This window comes from Garra rufa, chromosome 10 (genome assembly GCF_049309525.1).
Source record: "Garra rufa chromosome 10, GarRuf1.0, whole genome shotgun sequence".
NCBI classification, from domain to species: Eukaryota; Metazoa; Chordata; class Actinopteri; order Cypriniformes; family Cyprinidae; genus Garra; species Garra rufa.
Window position 1 is genome coordinate 16075274 of NC_133370.1, and position 18154 is coordinate 16093427.

The 18154-nt window shown below is 37.5% G+C and overlaps 1 protein-coding gene across 1 annotated transcript in view; it reads left to right on the top strand.

Moving 5' to 3' along the window:
- Positions 1–18154, top strand: part of cdh24b (cadherin 24, type 2b) — a 223490-nt gene that overhangs the window by 144356 nt on the left and 60980 nt on the right. Inside the window, exon 5 of the mRNA XM_073849380.1 lies at positions 7292–7459. Within this exon, the coding sequence (XP_073705481.1) occupies positions 7292–7459 (168 nt within the window). The remainder of the gene's footprint in view (positions 1–7291; positions 7460–18154) is intronic.

Here is an 18154-nt window from a genome sequence, read left to right on the forward strand (position 1 = left end):
GTGTTCTGAAGATGATCTTATGGGTTTTTAAACTTTGACATCAATTATTCACCTTCATGCCATTCCAAACCAATAAGACTTTCATTCATCTTTAAAACATAAATGAAGTTATTTTTAATGAAACATGATAGAATTGACATCCATTGCCCCAAAACGTTTACACTTCAAAAAGTTTAGAAAAAACATAGTTCCTATAATTTATAATTTATGTTTGTTTTGTACTTTGCTTTTCAATCCTGTTCTGTTCTGAATACTATTCAATTTAAAGGTTTTATGAGGGGAACAAAATACATTTTTATAATGTTTGTAAATGTCTCTCAATTCAATTCAATTCAATTCAATTCAATTCAATTCAAACTGCTTTATTGGCATGACAAAAGCACATTTTGCATTGCCAAAGCATACGTAGGAATAGAGAACATATACAACAAATAGTAATTTGGAACAATCAAGTTAACTGAAATAACATTTGAACAAGTAAAATTGAAGGAAGGACATTAGAACAAGAAAAACAATAATAAATACAAATGTTGTGTAACAAGTTTAGTCATTTAACTTACAAACTGAGAAAATGAAATCAACATATCTACAGTCATGTGTATTGGTTGGTTTGGTCTGAGTTAGCCATATATTCATTGGATATTGGTTTCTTGGCGGTGTGTTTGTGCCTTCTCTCGCTCTCTCTCTCTCGGAACAATGCATTTTTGGATCATGTACAATTTATTTTCTGGACAATATAGTAATCCAGGTCTTTTGAAGAGACACAATTGCTTTATACGATGAACAGATTTAATTTAGCCTTTCATTCACTTTATAAACATTGGCCAATATATACATAGAGCACATCAAATATAGTAAATGCCATGAAATTGAGTCATTTATTCATTTTTGGATGAACTATTCTTTTAAATTATGAAAATATTATGTTTTATTTATTATATGAAAAAATATAATACATATATGTGACCCTGGACCACAAACCAGTCTTAAGTAGCAATAGCCAAAAATACATTGCATGGGTCAAAATGATTGTCACGGATGTGTGGATATGAAACGCATGGAGACGAGAATTCAACGACAGTTCTTTTAATAAATCCAAACAGGGTAATCCAGACAAGTAGGCAGGTGAACACACATCAACATAACCTCGTGATCAGAAGAAACGCTGAACAGAGATCAACTAATATAGACAGGGTAATCAGTAACTAAAATAACTAAACTATGATAAAGACAGGAACAACCAACTAAAAAAGACAGGAACAACCAAATATGGGCATAGGAGGGAGAAACCAACATGAACAGTCCAAAGGGGTGTAACAATGGGCAAAACCAACACAGACAGTCCAACGGGGCATGACAATGATACATTTTTCTTTTATGCCAAAAATCTTCAGGATAAGATCATGTTCTATGAATATATTTTGTAAATTTCCTACTATAAATATCAAAACTACATTTTTTTAGTAATATGCTTTGCTAAGAACTTTATTTGGACAACTTTAAAGGCGATTTTCTCAATATTTAGATTTTTTTTGCCCTCTCAGATTCCAGATTTTCAAATAGTTCCATCTTAGCTAAATATTGTCCTATCCTATCAAACCATACATCAATCAAGTAAGCTCATTTATTCAGGTTTTTATACATAGCTTTATGGTTTTGTGGTCCAGGGTCACATGTATATACAGGTGCATCTCAATAAATTAGAATGTTCTAGAAAAGTTAATTAATTTCAGTAATTCAACTCAAATTGTGAAACTTGTGTTTTAAATAAATTCAATGCACACAAACTGAAGTAGTTTAAGTCTTTGGTTCTTTTAATTGTGATGATTTGGCTCAGATTTAACAAAAACCCACCAATTCACTATCTCAACATATTAGAATATGGTGACATGCCAATCAGCTAATCAACTCAAAAGACCTGCAAAGGTTTCCTGAGCCTTCAAAATGGTCTCTCAGTTTTGTTCACTAGGCTACACAATCATGGGGAAGACCGCTGATCTGACAGTTGTCCAGAAGACAATCATTGACACTCTTAACAAGGAGGGTAAGCCACAAATATTCATTGCCAAAGAAGCAGGCTGTTCAAGTGCTGTATCCAAGCATGTCAACAGAAAGTTGAGTTGAAGGGAAAAGTGTGGAAGAAAAAGATGCACAACCAACCGAGAGAACCTCAGCCTTGAGAGGCTTGTCAAGCTAAATCGATTCAAGAATTTGGGTGAAATTTACAAGGAATGGACTGAGGCTGGGGTCAAGGCATCAAGAGCCACCACACACAGACGTGTCAGGGAATTGGGCTACAGTTGTCGTATTCCTCTTGTTAAGCCACTCCTGAATCACAGACAACATCAGAGGCGTCTTACCTGGGCTAAGGAGAAGAAATGGACTGTTGCCCAGTGGTCCAAAGTCCTCTTTTCAGATGAGAGCAAGTTTTGTATTTCATTTGGAAACCTAGAGTCTGGAGGAAGGGTGGAGAAGCTCATAGCCCAAGTTGCTTGAAGTCCAGTGTTAAATTTCCACAGTCTGTGATGATTTGGGGTGCAATGTCATCTGCTGGTGTTGGTCTTTGGTTTTTTGAAAACCAAAGTCACCCGTTTACCAAGAAATTTTTAAGCACTCCATGCTTCCTTCTGCTGACCAGCTTTTTAGAGATGCTGATTCCATTTTTCCAGCAGGATTTGGCACCTGCCCACACTGCCAAAAGCACCAAAAGTATGTTAAATGACCATGGTGTTGGTGTGCTTGACTAGCCAATAAACTCACCAGACCTGAACCCCATAGAGAATCTATGGGGTATTGTCAAGAGGAAAATGAGAAACAAGAAACCAAAAAATGCAGATGAACTGAAGGCCACTGTCAAAGAAACCTGGGCTTCCAATCCACCTCCATACCACCTTGCCACTGATCACCTCCATGCCACACAGAATTGAGGCAGTAATTAATGCAAAAGGAACACCTACCAAGTATTAAGTACATATACAGTAAAGTAACATACTTTCCAGAAGGCCTACAATTCACTAAAAATATATGAAGTATTCTAATTTGTTGAGATAGTGAATTGGTGGGTTTTTGTTAAATGTGAGCCAAATCATCACAATTAAAAGAACCAAATACTCAAACTACTTCAGTCGGTGTGCATTGCATTTATTTAATACACAAGTTTCCCATTTTTAGTTGAATTACTGAAATAAACAAACTTTTCCACAACTTTCTAATTTATTGAGATACATGTCCCTCCGTTGTGGTGTAATTTCCATTATGACCTACAGTTTTGCCCTAATTGAGGTTGTTTCAGGTTTCTAAATAGACAACAGTGTAAGTGAAAAGAACGCTTGACATGAAATTTGAGACATTTGACTGTGATGTGTGAAGATTAATTATCACCTGTTAAAATTAATTATCACAATTATTTTATTGTTTGCAAAGTTATGCAAAAACAGTGTTAATGTTATTTAGCATAGCGCACACTTCAAACCAGCACTAACCTCTATAAACCAATGATCCTTTCAGAACTGTATAGCGCATGTTTTTGACATGTGCCATGGTGCTAATGCGGCCAGTGTGAGTTTGACTTTTTCTGAGTTTGATCGGATTCCCCAATCTTTTCACCATCATTTTGTCTCTACTGTACTGTCAATAAAAGTGTCAAAAAAGGTCTCTGACTGCAAAGTCTACAATAACAGCAACACAATAACAGTATAGGTACCACTAACATGATGATATCTGAAACATTTATGAGAAACGGTTTGAAGAACCGCTTCAAGTGTTTGTCACGGTGACAACATGGAGAACATCACTTAAGTTCTTGACTTGTGCATCAAGTCTGAAGGACTGAGCGAGAATCAAGTGTAGTCAATGAAAAATACATTAAAAAATGCTTTTGTAAAATAGAGAGCCTTTGGTTTCATGTTATACTGTTTTTATGCCGGTCTCAGTCCCTGATCAGCCATTAGTGCCATGCTCTCTCCCTTCAAAGCCCTGATCATTTCCCTAAGTTCCCTCTCACTCTGTCATCCCTTCATCCTTCTGGTTCTTTCCTCCTTCCTATTTTCCTGGTTCTTCCCTCCCTCTCTTCAACGCTCGTTAATCCAGACTGACTTGGCAGAAATGTATTCATACCGCTTGAGCTGCTGCGCTTCTAACAAATGCGGCAGACACTAACTCAAATCACACTTCTGAGTGGTGCGGAAAACAGGAAAGTGCTTCAAAGTGGGCCGCCACCACAGGTTTGTGAACTGTTCAAGGAATAGTTAAATTCTGTCATCATTTACTCATCTTCTTGTCATTCCAAACCTGTATGCTGTTATATTTTCAGTGAAAAATATGCGTTGGAGAATCTCTGTGAAGCTCTTGCCATATGATAACAATTCAGTGACTCTAAAAAGAACACTCTAAAAGCAGCGTAAAAAGTAGTTCATATGACTTGTGCATCATATTCCGAATCTTTTGAAGTCATGCGATAGATGTGCATAAGATTTGCAAGTCATCATTCATTGACGCCACTAAATTTTAGATCTCGCCTGCATCTGCTTCCAAATTCGGTGATGATTCTAACATTTTTATTTGATGATAAATAGTCCCTGAGGCTTATATGCAGCATTTAGTGAGTAAGATAAAAATGGCTTTCTTCTGTAGGAACAAATTATGTTTTTCATTTGATTGTTCGAAGCAACATTCTTGCAATTTGTCGACTTAAAGCGATAGCTCACCGCAACACGAAAATTCTGTCATTAATTACTCACCCTTATGTCATTCCAAACCCATAAGTTCACCTTCAGAACACAAATTGAAATATTTTTTGATGAAATCCGACAGCTTTCTGACCCTGCATAGACAGCAATGCAACTGACACATTCAAGAAATAGAAAGGTAGTAAGAACATCATAAAAATTGTCCATGTGACCTTAGTCTCGCGTAGCCAGACCTTCAGACTGACGGCTGAAGGTCTGGAATTCATGGAAGCTTTAGTTGGCCAAGGCCCGCCCAAAAGACCGTTTGATCGACATGTCAAACAACCAATCACAGTTCGTTTCGTTCAATGTCACGTTTCGGGGCGTGGAGATGCTCCCACAACAACAGACTAGCGTGCAACAAGTCAGTCATTGAAATAACCAGCATTGAAAGATAACGAAGAAGAGGGAGAACAAGCAGTAAGTCAGTAATTTGTTCACGAACGTGGCAAATGTGTATAACAACAATGGCGTCTGCATAAGCACCTTTTAGCAAAACGCTGAATTAATCAGTCTGCGCTATGTTTCCCGTCGGACCGAATATAAACGCGACACTCGCGTCTCCTGGAAATCCAGTCAAATTCAACAAATCAGATGACGACTTCGACATTCCTGAAGTGTTTCCAGTTAAGTGTACCATATGCATCAGACGTTTAGCCAACGTTCCGTTGGCGTGACGTCTGAGGCTGAGACTAATGTGACCTTAATTTAATGAAGCTACCAAAATACATTTTCCGCACAAAGAAAACAAAAATAACAATAAGAAGAAATAGTTAAATAAAGTCGTTGTTTTTTGGTTGAACCACTGATGTCACATGGACTATTTTAACATTGTCCTTACTACCTTTCTGGGCCTTGAATGTGTCAGTTGTGTTGCTGTCTATGCAGGGCCTGAAAGCTTTCTGATTTTAGACAAAATTTCCTAATTTGTGTTTCAAAGATGAACAAAGGTCTTATGGGTTTGAAATAACATGAAAGTGAGTAATTAATAACAGAATTTTCATTTTTGGGTTAACAATCCTTTTAAATGTTGGTTTTACACATAAAGATATTCTATGAATTTGTCATATGAGCTAGTTTTATGATACTTTTATGTCTCTTTTTGAGATTGTTAACACTGCCATTCAAAAAAAAAACTTTTAAAAGTAATACTTTTATTCAGCAAGGTGGCATTAAATTGATTACAAGTGACAGTAAAGACATTTACTACAAAAATGTAGTATTTTGCTACAAAAATGTATAATTCAAATAAATGCTGTTCCTTTCAACTTTATATTCATCAAAGAAAAAATATCACAGTTTCCACAAAAGCAGCTGCTTTTTCTGCATTTGATAATGATAAATGAGTGGCAAATCAGTATAGTAGAATGATTTTGAATGTGACACTTGACTGGAATAATGGCTGCTGAAAAATTGGGTTTGCCATCACAGGAATGTATTACATTCTAAAATATATTACAATAGAGAATTTATTTTAAATTGTAATAATGTTTCACATTATTTACTGTAGTTTTTATAAAATAAACGCAGCCTTGCTGAAACTTCTTTCAAAGGCATAAAAAGTCTTTTGAGCCCAAACTTTTGAGCGGTAGTGTAGCCGCATAAAGAGTTTTAAAATATCTCCACAGAGTAAAATAACAGCATATGGGTTTCGGAACGACATGGGGGTGAGTAAATGATGACAGAATTTCTGGGTGAACTTTTCCTTTTAAATGGCAAGCTTAAATGACACAACGGCCTGGCCTCTGCGCTCTGCCTCTGTGCCTGTCGGAGGGTCTGGTTTGTGACCCGGAGGCTTGCGAGAGGCTTTTATTCAGGGTTACAGGGGGGCTGTAGTCATTTGAAAAATCACTCCTGCTTCTTTGTGCTGTAGAGTGGAATTGGCAGAAGTGAAGTGAGCACAGTGCGATTCTACACACAGTGGGACTGTGTGGCCAATCTCTATGTGTGAGCGTAAGGGTTGCGAGTAGAATGATGGGTATTTGTGTGTATGACAGGCTAGAAAGAATGAGGCAGGGAGAAGGAGTGAGAGAGCGAAAGATGAATTCTACTGCTCGCGCGGATCCATTGTGCGAATGTTTGTGTAGAAGTCGGTGCATTGTGTCTCTGTCTATGTGGATAATGGACTTCCTTCGTGTTTTGATTCCATTTGGCCGTCTAATGAAACCTAATTAATTTTGTTGACATTTGTGGACCCCACGCTGATATGAATGAGAGGGCTTTTTCTCCTGGAGGTTTGTGAATGCTAATCAAGGATATTAACCTAATTCTGTCCTATATGCATTGCATGGCATTCTTTTTTGCTCATTAGCGGGAATTAGCATTCTGAGCCGTAGCACTCTGAAAGGTCTCTTCCAATCTACAGCGGTAAACTTCCTTGTGACGTTTTAATAGACCTCCATCATAGACTGCTGTCCGATGGTAGGGAGTTTTGCGCGGGTGACCTTGTCCGCTGGGACGCGTTTCTACAAGTTTACGGTCAGAGAACACATGGAAATGATTTGATTCAAAGAGATGATTGAATTTGTGATGTGCTTGTCTCTTTGTCTCTCTTTCTCCCTCAGGCATCCTGCGTACTGCAGTTCCAGATCTAGATAGAGAAGCACAGGATCAGTATCTAGTCGTCCTGCAAGCTAAAGACATGGGCGGCCATCTTGGCGGCCTGTCAGGAACGACAACGATTACTGTTCGGCTGACGGATGTCAATGACAACCCTCCACACTTCGTACAAAGTGAGTAACTTTGTCACGTCTATGAAGATTCCTTACAGAAGTTTATCACAGTTTGTACAATAAAAGCCAGCGCTTTCATAAAAAAGACACTTTGAAGTATATCCCATGTAGTATCATTTGTATTCCTAAAATCCGCAAGAGAATTACATTTTAATCCATGGGTTCCCACTAGAATTTGAGTTTTTAGAATCATAGATTTTGGTTTGTTAGTAAAATAAGGTCTAAACTAACTTTCACATTTTGTTCGACAGCATAAATTAAACAAAGGCATGCACAGTTTTCACAGTTTCTTAAGCATTGAATCAGCATATTAGAATGATTTTTGCGAAATGAAGACTGAAGTAATGGATGCTAAAAAGTGCTATTCTAAAAACACATTAAAAATTCCAGAGGAAACTGATGACAAATCATATCACACTTTCATGACAACTCTTAATAATTCATAAGAGATGGTGAAATCTTGACAACATGGATATTCTGTACACTCCTAAAAATAAAGGTGCTTTAAAAGGTTCTTCACAGTGATGCCATAGAAGAACCTTTTTTGCTTCCACAAAGAACCATTCAGTCAAAGGTTTTTCAAAGAACCATCTCTTTCTTACATTTTTATAATCTGAAGAACCTTTCGCCACAAAGAACCTTTCGTGAAGCAGAAAGGTTCTTTAGATGTTAAAGGTTCTTTAGACAGCTTCTCATGAGACTGGATTGGCAGGTTATTATTCTAAGTTGGCCTTCGACTTAACATTGTGACTTAAAAGGTTGCCACCATTGTAATCAAAACAAAAGTTAAACAAATGACACTCTTTCAAGGACAACCCATATTGTGATCTTATAGTACTACTGTATTTTTAGAGATACTGTGGTTACCATGGTAAATTTAAATGCATAATACACACACACAAAAATGAGTTCTTTAGCAGTTCTTTAGGGTGGTTGAGGTGCATCGCTAGGTGGCACAGTAGCATTACTACTGTTTAAAGAACCTGTTAAGCCCAGTGTGGTTCTTCAGCAGTTCTATGGGGTGGTTAACAAAGAACCTGTTAAGCCCCTGTATAGTTCTTTAAAGGTTCCCGAATTCTTTCTTAGTTTCTTCATTTAGTTAAAAAACAACATTAAAATACAGTATATTTCTTGAAGATATCTTGGTTCTCAACTTTTTTGCCCCCAAGGCCCCCCATAAAGAAATATTCCACACACTTTTTGACCTCAGAAAAGCATGAAAGCTTTTTGTTTTTCATTGTAGTAAATTCCCATTTATAGGAAACAAGAGTGGAGTAACATATCTAAAATTTAAGGGGTTTTTAAATTTATAAATTTATGGGGTTCTACATAGCACAAAGCTGCTGTATTAGCAGCTTTAAATGATTAGTTCACTTCCAGAATAAAAATTTCTGGATAATTTACTCACCCCTATGTCATCCAAAATGTCTTTCTTCAGTTGAAAAGAAATAAGGTTTTTGAGGAAAACATTCCAGGATTTTTCTCTATATAGTGGACTTAAATTGTGCCCAACGGGTTGAAGATCCGAATTGCAGTTTCAATGCAGCTTCAAGGGCTGTACATTTTCTAAAAAAAACAACAATTTATATACTTTTTAACCACAAAAGCTTTATTTGCACTAGCTCAGCCTCACGCATCACGTAATCACGCATATGTGACGTAGGCGTAAGTACCAACCCAGTGTTTACAAAGTGAAAGTGCAAAGAAAGGCCTTTACAAAAAAGGTAAAACAAAGTTGTCAAACGATTGTGTTGGAGAAGAAAATGAGAATTTTGAGTTTTTTGAGAAAATGAGTTTTTTTTTTTTTTGCCATACACTACATTTTTTTAACTTAAGTACTAACCATGCATGACTTTTCCAACATGATTGTGCCTTGCGTAAAGATGTGCATCGCCGAGCTAGTGCAAGACAAGTAGTTGTGGTTAAAAAGTATATAAGTTTTTTTATAAGTCAGTTTTTAGAAAATGACAGATAGTTTTGCTAGGTAAGTCCCTTATTCTTCGGCTGGGATTGTGTAAAGCCCTTTAAAGCTGCACTGAAACTGCAATTTGGACCTTCAACCCACTGGGCACTATTGAAGTGCACTATTCTGAGAAAAAACCTTAATTTCTTTTCGACTGAAGAAAGACATGAACACCTTGGATTAAATTTTTCTTTAAAATTTTTTGTAGCGCCATTTTTGTTTAGAGTGTAGAATGGTCTAGTGGTTAGTGCATGTGTTTCAAACATGTTAAGCTATATGTGTAGTGGTCACAGTTTGAATCTTATCGCTGTTCCATTTTCCCGTCCTACTCCCTACTGTTTCCATCAATAAGAGCGGCAAAATCCCAAAACATTTGATTTATATTATTTTGTTTTCCTAAATGGCTCTGAGAATTGATTGTGTATATAATCTGTTAGGTTCATATAAACCAGCTATTTCCAAGAAATGGAGACTGGAGAGCTAGAGTTAGAGGTTGGTTATAAGAAAGAGCCTTATCTAGTGCTCACCATAAGCTGTTTAACTGTCCCTGCATAGGGGCCGTAACACTATCAAACGTAGCCTGCCTCCAGTTCTGCTCAATTACATAGAAGCCCTTTATTAGTATGGTCAAAGCAGGGCCCTTTCTCTCCCGACGTCAACTCTGCCCTTCACATTCTCATGTTTTTTTACCGGGGTTAGCCGGGGTGAGATTATCTGAAGACTGAGAAGAGGGCGTGTAGGGAAAATATATCAAAGTCTCACCCAGGTAGACGTTCAGGTTCACTGAGCAAGGTTGGGTAAATCTCTTCGTATTTGGAAGCCGATTTAGAAATCTCTCTGGGAGTTCGCTTCAGATAAAAGCAAACAAATTACAGGCGTTTTGGGAGCTGTTTTGACCATTGCAATTACGTTTGAAGAATGTTACGGGGAGCGCCGAGGCTGATGCATCCCTCGGTATAATAGATGCAGACTCAGGTGCAGGGGGAGTTGAGCTGGTTTATGTAGTTTTAACAGCCTTGGCTGGCGTGTTGGGCATCCAGGAGGAGCAAAGCCGTGCACTGTGCCCGTGATGGATGGCTGGCTAGATTGTTTGACGGATGACTACATAGGTACGCCTGTTAAGATCAGTGTCTTTTTTATGATGCGACAAGATAAGAAGCAACGATACCGAAAGGGTTTCATCATAAATATTACTAATTTATTTCCCCCGAGTGTCTGCTGGTTACAGATGAAGAGCGAAAAGTACAAAAGAGAAGGAGAGGGGAAACGAGAAGATTGAGGCAAGACGAAAAAGGCAAAGATAGCGAAAGAAGAAAGAGAGTTTAAGAATAGAGAAACTAAATGATAAACACAGTAATTTGTCCACAGACAGACAGAGAAAGCAAAAAAAAAAAAAAAAAGCTGACAGGGACACAGAGGAGAGGTGATGGTGACACAAGAAAAGGGACAGCTTAACTCTGCTCCGAGAATGGAATCAATTTTATTTATGGGAGTGTGTGTCTGCCTGTATGTGTGTCTGTGGCTCCACTCACACTTTTAAATTATCCGTTATATCCTGTCTACGCTGAAAGCTTTGAAGCTGGACATCAACAATGTTCAATTTGTATTTGGCAAAATCAATTACATTAAAGAATTAGTTCACTTCCAGAATAAAAAATTCCTGATAATTTATTTACCCCCGTGTCATCCAAGATGTTCTTTCTTTCTTCAGCTGAGAAGAACACTGCAAAAAAAAAAAAAAAATTGTCTTGTTTCCAGCCAAAATATCTACAAATTCTTAAATCAGGAAGGATTTTCTAGACAAGTAAAAATTATTGTCTTGTATTCAGAAAAAAATACTGATACAATATTTCTGTTTGAAATAAGATTATTTTGCTTACCCCACTGGCAGATTATTTTGCTTGTTCTAAGCAAAAACAAACTTAATTTTGACTTTGAAAACAAGACAATTTTTACTTGTCTAGAAAATCATTCTTGATTTAAGAATTTTTACATATAGTGGCTGGGAACGGGACAAGCAAATCTAATTAAGAAAAGCATTTTTTTGCAGTTTTGAGAAAAACATTTCGGTGTTTTTTCTGCATAGAGTGTACTTCAAAGAGAGCCAACAGGTTAAAGGTCCAATTTGCAGTTTCAATGCAGCTTAACAATTGGTCATTTTCTAAAAAAATGTATATACTTTTTAACCACAAATACCTGTCTTGCACTAGGTCCACTTCACGCATTGTGTAGTCACATTGAAAATGTCACATAGGCAGAAGTACCAACCCAGTGTTTACAAAGCAAACGCCCTTTACAAAAAAAAGGTTAAACAACAATGTTAGACAATTTTGAAGTTGGTGGAGAAAATTTGATTTTTTGCCCTAACTTTTGAACCAAAGTACACAGATGAAAAACTGACCACACTTTAGAAACGTAATTGCGTTATGCGTGAAGTCGCAGATGCTCATCGCAGAGATACAGCCTAAAAAGTATATACATTTAATTTTTTTACAACAGTTTTACCTACCTAAACTTTCTAACGGTAGTGTATATGGTTAAAAAAAAAAAGAATATTCAAATTTGGCACAGAAAATCAATTTGTTATTGATGTAATGAGCAGAAGTTATTTAAATGATCAAATTATATTTGTAGAATGAAAATCATTATATTTCAGGCATAAAGTGAATGGAGCATCTGTGTAGCATAGTTTTCATTTATTATAATGGTAATGATTTCATTTTGATGTGTCACAGTATGAGCAGCATGACATGAATGAATTTTCGCTAAAAGGCTGTTTAAAGGCTGTGTAAAAACACTGACAGTTATTCATTGCAGAATCAACATAACAGAAGCATAATATTTTAATTTTAATTTTTTATTTGTATTTCATTTTTAAATTAATCGATTTAAATTACTTTGTTTTAATTAACACATTAATCATATTAATAATGAACATTTATTTAATGACATCTTTTTAACTTAAACTTAAGAACATTTTATTCTAAAAAAATCCTTTGCATGCATTGGCTTTGGAATTGCCACAATTGTCCAGTTATGGGGTGGAGCGATCAAAGAAACCATGACTGATTAAATGAAGCGATAAAGGCATAGTTTGCCCAAAAATGAAAATTTGATGTTTATCTGCTTACCCCCAGGGCACCCAAGATGACTTTGTTTCTTCAGTAGAACACAAATTAAGATTTTTAACTCAAACCGTTGCAGTCTGTTAGTCATATAATGGCTGTGGATGGGCACCAAACCTTTCAAAGTAGAAAAAAAAACATGCACAGATAAATTCAAATTACACCCTGCGGCTCATGACGATGCATTAATGTCCTAAGACATGAAACGATCGTTTTTTGTGAGAAACTAAACAGTATTTATATCATTTTTACCTCTGATATGTCCAACTGTCCTGAGCATGTGCTCAGCATCCGGCGCGGTACCTGTGTGCGCACTTTGGCGTAGTAGACGCAAACGCCGGAAGGGGAAAATTTTTCGCTGCAGACACTCCACACTTTTACTAAGTTAATAGGTGTGTTGATATCCAGCCGAAGAGCAAGCAACCATAACTTCAAGCGATCAGGCTTAGAAGTTGGGAATCGTTGAACAGTCAACAGTCCTGGATTTTAGCTTTAAATAGGTTTGAACAATATACTATGCCAGAGCATGTACACATGTAACGTGCCGGATGCTGAGCACGCGCCCAGGACAGTTGGATATTGCTGTATATCAGAGGTAAAAATGATATCAATACTGTTCAGTTTTGTGTTTTGTCACGAGTCGCAGGGTGTAATTTGGATTTGTCTGTGCATGTTTTTTTTGTTTTTTTGCCCATCCACTGCCATTATATGACAGACTGCAACGGTTTGAGTTTAAACAACTAAAATAAAACAAACATTGAAGTCATTGTGTTGTTGTATGGTTAAAAATGTACCATAGAAATCTAGTCTATGTAAACAAATTATACTTATTTTTAACATGAGCAGGAAAAACGGGATTAGACTATCTCTGCAGTGCGTCAAAAATAGAAAAGGGCGTTCTTGAACTTACAGAGCGATGCAACTGACGCTGCCATTGATTATAATGGGAGCGATTATGTTTTGCCGCTCGTGTCCAGTGTAGACACTGTGTTATTCCATCTGTCTCTTCTCATATGTCTTCCCTCCCTCTCTCTCTCTTTCTCTCTCCATCTCTCACACATGCCATTTACACACTCACCGACTGGCTCATGAGAGAAGGCTCACATGCGTCCTCACAGGAATACACATCAGCTTCTGTGTCGCGCACACATACACATTCACATCACATACACACTTTCGACAGTTCATCAGGCTGAGGGAGGAGAGCGGACGGCTGGAGATGGAGAAACTCGGAGGTGACAGGCTTTGTCATCAACCCTTAAGGGCTAATTTTCATTCAGCATCCTCCCTCATGCGCTTCGGCTTTCCAAACGTCTCCCTGATATGTGAATTTCTTTTCTCGACCCTCTCTAGCCCTCCTCACCCTTCTGCCCTCAGCTGGCTTGCTTTTAAAAGCTCTGCAGTGGTCAGCGGCATAGTCGTTGATAAAATACTGTTCATCATGAACACTTACTGTGTGCTCTCAGCGGATCATAAAGCCCGTTTATTTACACTCTCATCAAAGCATAAAGCTCATTTAGCCTGCTAGCTATGCATTATGGAAGCATGCAGCGTCAAGTTCAACAGGCGATTAGGCCTGATGCATATGTTCTCTTGTGTATAATAGCAATAAAACGCCACACTTTGGAAGTAACTAAGACGCACCCTGTAAACTCATCTCAGCCTCTGCTGGAAACCATTTTAAAAGTAAAGGAAGCGTAAAATGTAAAGAATTAGTTGCTTGCATCTTGCATCTCAGCAATGTGTCTGATGTGACTTCTCCCAGTCAATTCACATGTTCAAGTGCTTTAAGCATTTTCGGATATGGGCTTTCAAGTCCTAAACACTCAATTAAAATGAAAGCACCTTCACGATTAATTCTATTCAGTATCGCCTTCCACACTCATTTGTATTCGCAGGCCTCATCCCGTAAGGTTATATATCTGTGTTTTCGCCACACATGAAGCAATAAAGACGCGGAATGCGTGTCTGAATCCGTAAAGATGCGTCCCTGGGGTGACTTCTCCGAGCGTGAAGGAGGGATGAAGGAAGGAAGGGATGAGAGAAGCACTAACAGCCTCATCTTGGCCATACCGGCCCGCTGTAATCACACAGACTCGTTTTCATCTCACGCTGCGCTCGGAAACACAGAAGATGTGCCTTTTTGGAGCTCGCGGCTTCTTATCTGTGACACGTGGCCTGGTCTTTGTCCATTTCCTCAAGTCGGTTTGTTGGAGAGGTGCTCAGCCATGTGTTCTGATCGGATAATTTGTTGACTGATTCGGCTGATTGGCTTTGGTATGAATAAGGCAAGCAGGCAAAGCGCTTTTGACTCGCTGGCTGCCTGTGGGGTCTCCTAGGGGGGCTATAGATAGCAGTGGGGCATGAAAACGTCTCTGAAATCGTTCCGTCGTATCACAACGCCCAATTAGAGTTGGGATTGGATGGTCCCACGTTCCACATGAGGCGCTGGTAGCACTGCGGTCATTTGTGGTGATGACTGCATCTTTGCGGCTCCCGCTTACACTTTATGTGCACTGCTATGTCTGAGTAGAGGGTATTTGAGGTGAAACGTCAAAGACATCCAGGAGTGACTCTACGCTGTTGTAATGTCATTAATGAGAGAAAAATATAGTGGAGTAGCACTGCAAATCCTTTTTGAGGTTTCAATCACTGGCAATACGACAGATCAAAAAGACCTGCTGACTATCCAGACTTTTCTCAAGAGACCAAATTATCTGTGAAAGAAACTTTAGTTTTTTTTTTTTTTTTCTTGTGCAATACTAAGCTTTCTACATCAGTAGTTCTCAGCTGGTTTTACTATAGGACTGTGATTTTGAAGTTTCGTTTGGGTTGGGCTGTTAGCCTAACGCTAAAAAAGTTTTGAGAAAAACAATATAAAAGGAAAAGATGTAAATACAAATTTGAATTAATTTGAAATGAATCTGACATTATTACATTGTTTCATTCATTAGATTGTTTTCCAAGCACAAAATTTGAAATTTAAAGTCTGAAAATTGTTGTGGAAATTCAGGTTTTTAATAATTCTGATTTATATTAATTATTTTTACAGTCTTTATAAATGAAAATATATAGGCCCTACAGCAACTGCCTTTATATTTTGCTTCCAAGAGAATCTGAGAATAATTGGGTTCCATGACATTGAATTTTTTTTCAGGTTGCTAGGGGGCCCGCTAAAGTTTTGAGGAAAAACAATATTAAAAAAACACACACACAAATGAAAAGTAAATAATAATAATAAATATAAATTTATTGAAATTGACATTATCTTTGACAATATTGACAGTATTTTGTTTTCGTGTTTCAGTTAATTGTTTTTACATATTTTATTAATAAAAATATATAATTGCCATTATATTTTGCTTGTGTGGGGGAAAAAACTGTATAAAAAGTATAAAAACAGTATAACAAAATAAACATAAAAAGTAAAATTAATAATAATAATAAAAAAAATATGAATAATAAATATAAATTTATTGAAATTGACATTATTACATTTTTCCATTCTGTATTCTAAGGACTAGTCAGAGAGCAGAAATATTTTTATTCTTTTGACAGTGCAGTTTTTTATGTTTTCATTAAAAAAAAGAAACATAAATGAAAAAAGCAAATAATAATAATAAAATAAATACAAATGTACTGAAATTGACAGGCACATGCTTTTCTTCAGGTATATACTGTATTTGACAGTACTTTAATGTCAGATATTACTATACAAATATATTTTTTACTATAATGTTTTTTTAAATGAAAAGTGACGTTTTTAATTTTTGAGTATTTGTGTGTTTTTGTTTGTCTTTTAATATTTCTAATAATTTCTTGTTTATATTAATTATTTTTTACAGTATAATGTCTTTATAAATCAAAATATATACAGTAACTGCCTTTGTATTTTGCTTCCAAGAGAATCATAATTGGGTTCCATGGCATTTAATACCTTGCTTAGTTTTTTGTGTGTTTAATGTTTTTATTTTTATTTTATGTATAAACAAAAGGATATGAGAAGAATTTTCAAAAGCTGATAAGCCTATTCATTTTGCTGTCTTAATTATGCATGTTTATGCAGTGATTTGCATTTTTATATTTGCATTTAGCATTGTTCTTTTGCTAGGAAAAAAATCGACCATTGTAGAAATTCCAGCAGTAGATAAACTTCTTGAATCTGACACAAGGGTGACAAAACTCTGTTATTCTCTGACTTTGGAGCAGGTGGACAGCGCTATGAGCTGTAGGCAAACTTTTTAGGTAAGTGTTGGTCCATTGTGTGAGTTTTGAGGAATAACCCAGAGCCAAACGTCAGCGATGGAATCAATCAGGAGGTTGGCCGTTGTTCTATCGGCGACAGTGAGAGTGGAGTGCGGGAAAAATGGTCAACGATTTCGCTTTTCTTGTCATCTACCCTGGCAGTGTGCCTTCACGCAGAATAATAGGAGTTAGAGCCATTCTTCTTGTATGGAGGCAGAGAACGGTGGAGGGGGTAGGTAAGAGGGAAGTGATTTCCATGCTAATGGGAATGTTCCCGGCAGGGCTTTCTGTCTGCGCCTATGTCTCTATGATGAATGCAGCCGTCGGACTGCCAGCGCGACGGGGGTCTCGCACCAAACCGCGAACTCGCAACTTCCTCTCTCATGCACGGCGACGAGAAGAAAGTGAAGTGGGCGCTCGTGTAGAACTGAAAGACGGACTCTAAGCTCCAGCTGCATAAACTAGCAAATTCATGGCTTGTTTCTTTTGAAGTTTTCCTATATTCCTACTTCTGGACACTGGCCTGTACATTGACGTCTTTTATTATTTAACATGCCATATATACATGATGGTGAATAATTGGAGAGTGAAGTATTTGAAGAAACCGTGCTCTGGGCAAGGTCTATTTTAGATTATGGGCACGTTGAATCACAGGACAGATTTAGTTATACAGCACAATGTGCCAGGGCTCTTTGAGGGCATTGTTGATGGAGGTCAGCATACGGTGATCTAATTCCAGCAGTTAGTCGTGAAGCATTGCAGCAAGGAGTGAACGTTAGTCTAACCTGGCCACGTCAGATGACTCGAGGTGTCTTGGGAGAGCCAGACGCAGCCTGACAATATACACCGGGAGGCCTGGACACAGTCGTCGCTGTTATTAAAGTGGAATTACGGAGGGAGGGATTTGATATTAAAGTCATTTTGAGCTGAGGGTGTGGATGTGTTTTGATTATCCCACAGCCCCACTGGTCTTTGTGAGAGAAATAGAGTGAGAGTCCTCTGGAGGTACTAACACCCCGAAGCAAGCACACAACACTGATTTCACCACCTGTATTTCTCCTCGGAAACAGTGCAGGCTTGACATAAACACAATCTCTGTCCCGTCTCCTTCTCATTTTCTGTCCACTTTTTGCCCGCATTCTCTTTCTCAAGCAATATCCGTCACCATTCCCAGCCTGTTTTCTCATTTGCTGTCCTTTCTCTCTTTGAAACTTGTTGGCCACATATATACCACAAAGTTTTAGGTCTGACAGGTCAGTTTGTGAATGAATATTAAGTATTAGTATTATTAAATATTAGTAATTTTGCAGTTAATTCTCTTATTGTATTTTCATAAAGTTTTGGAATATTTGTACTCTCACC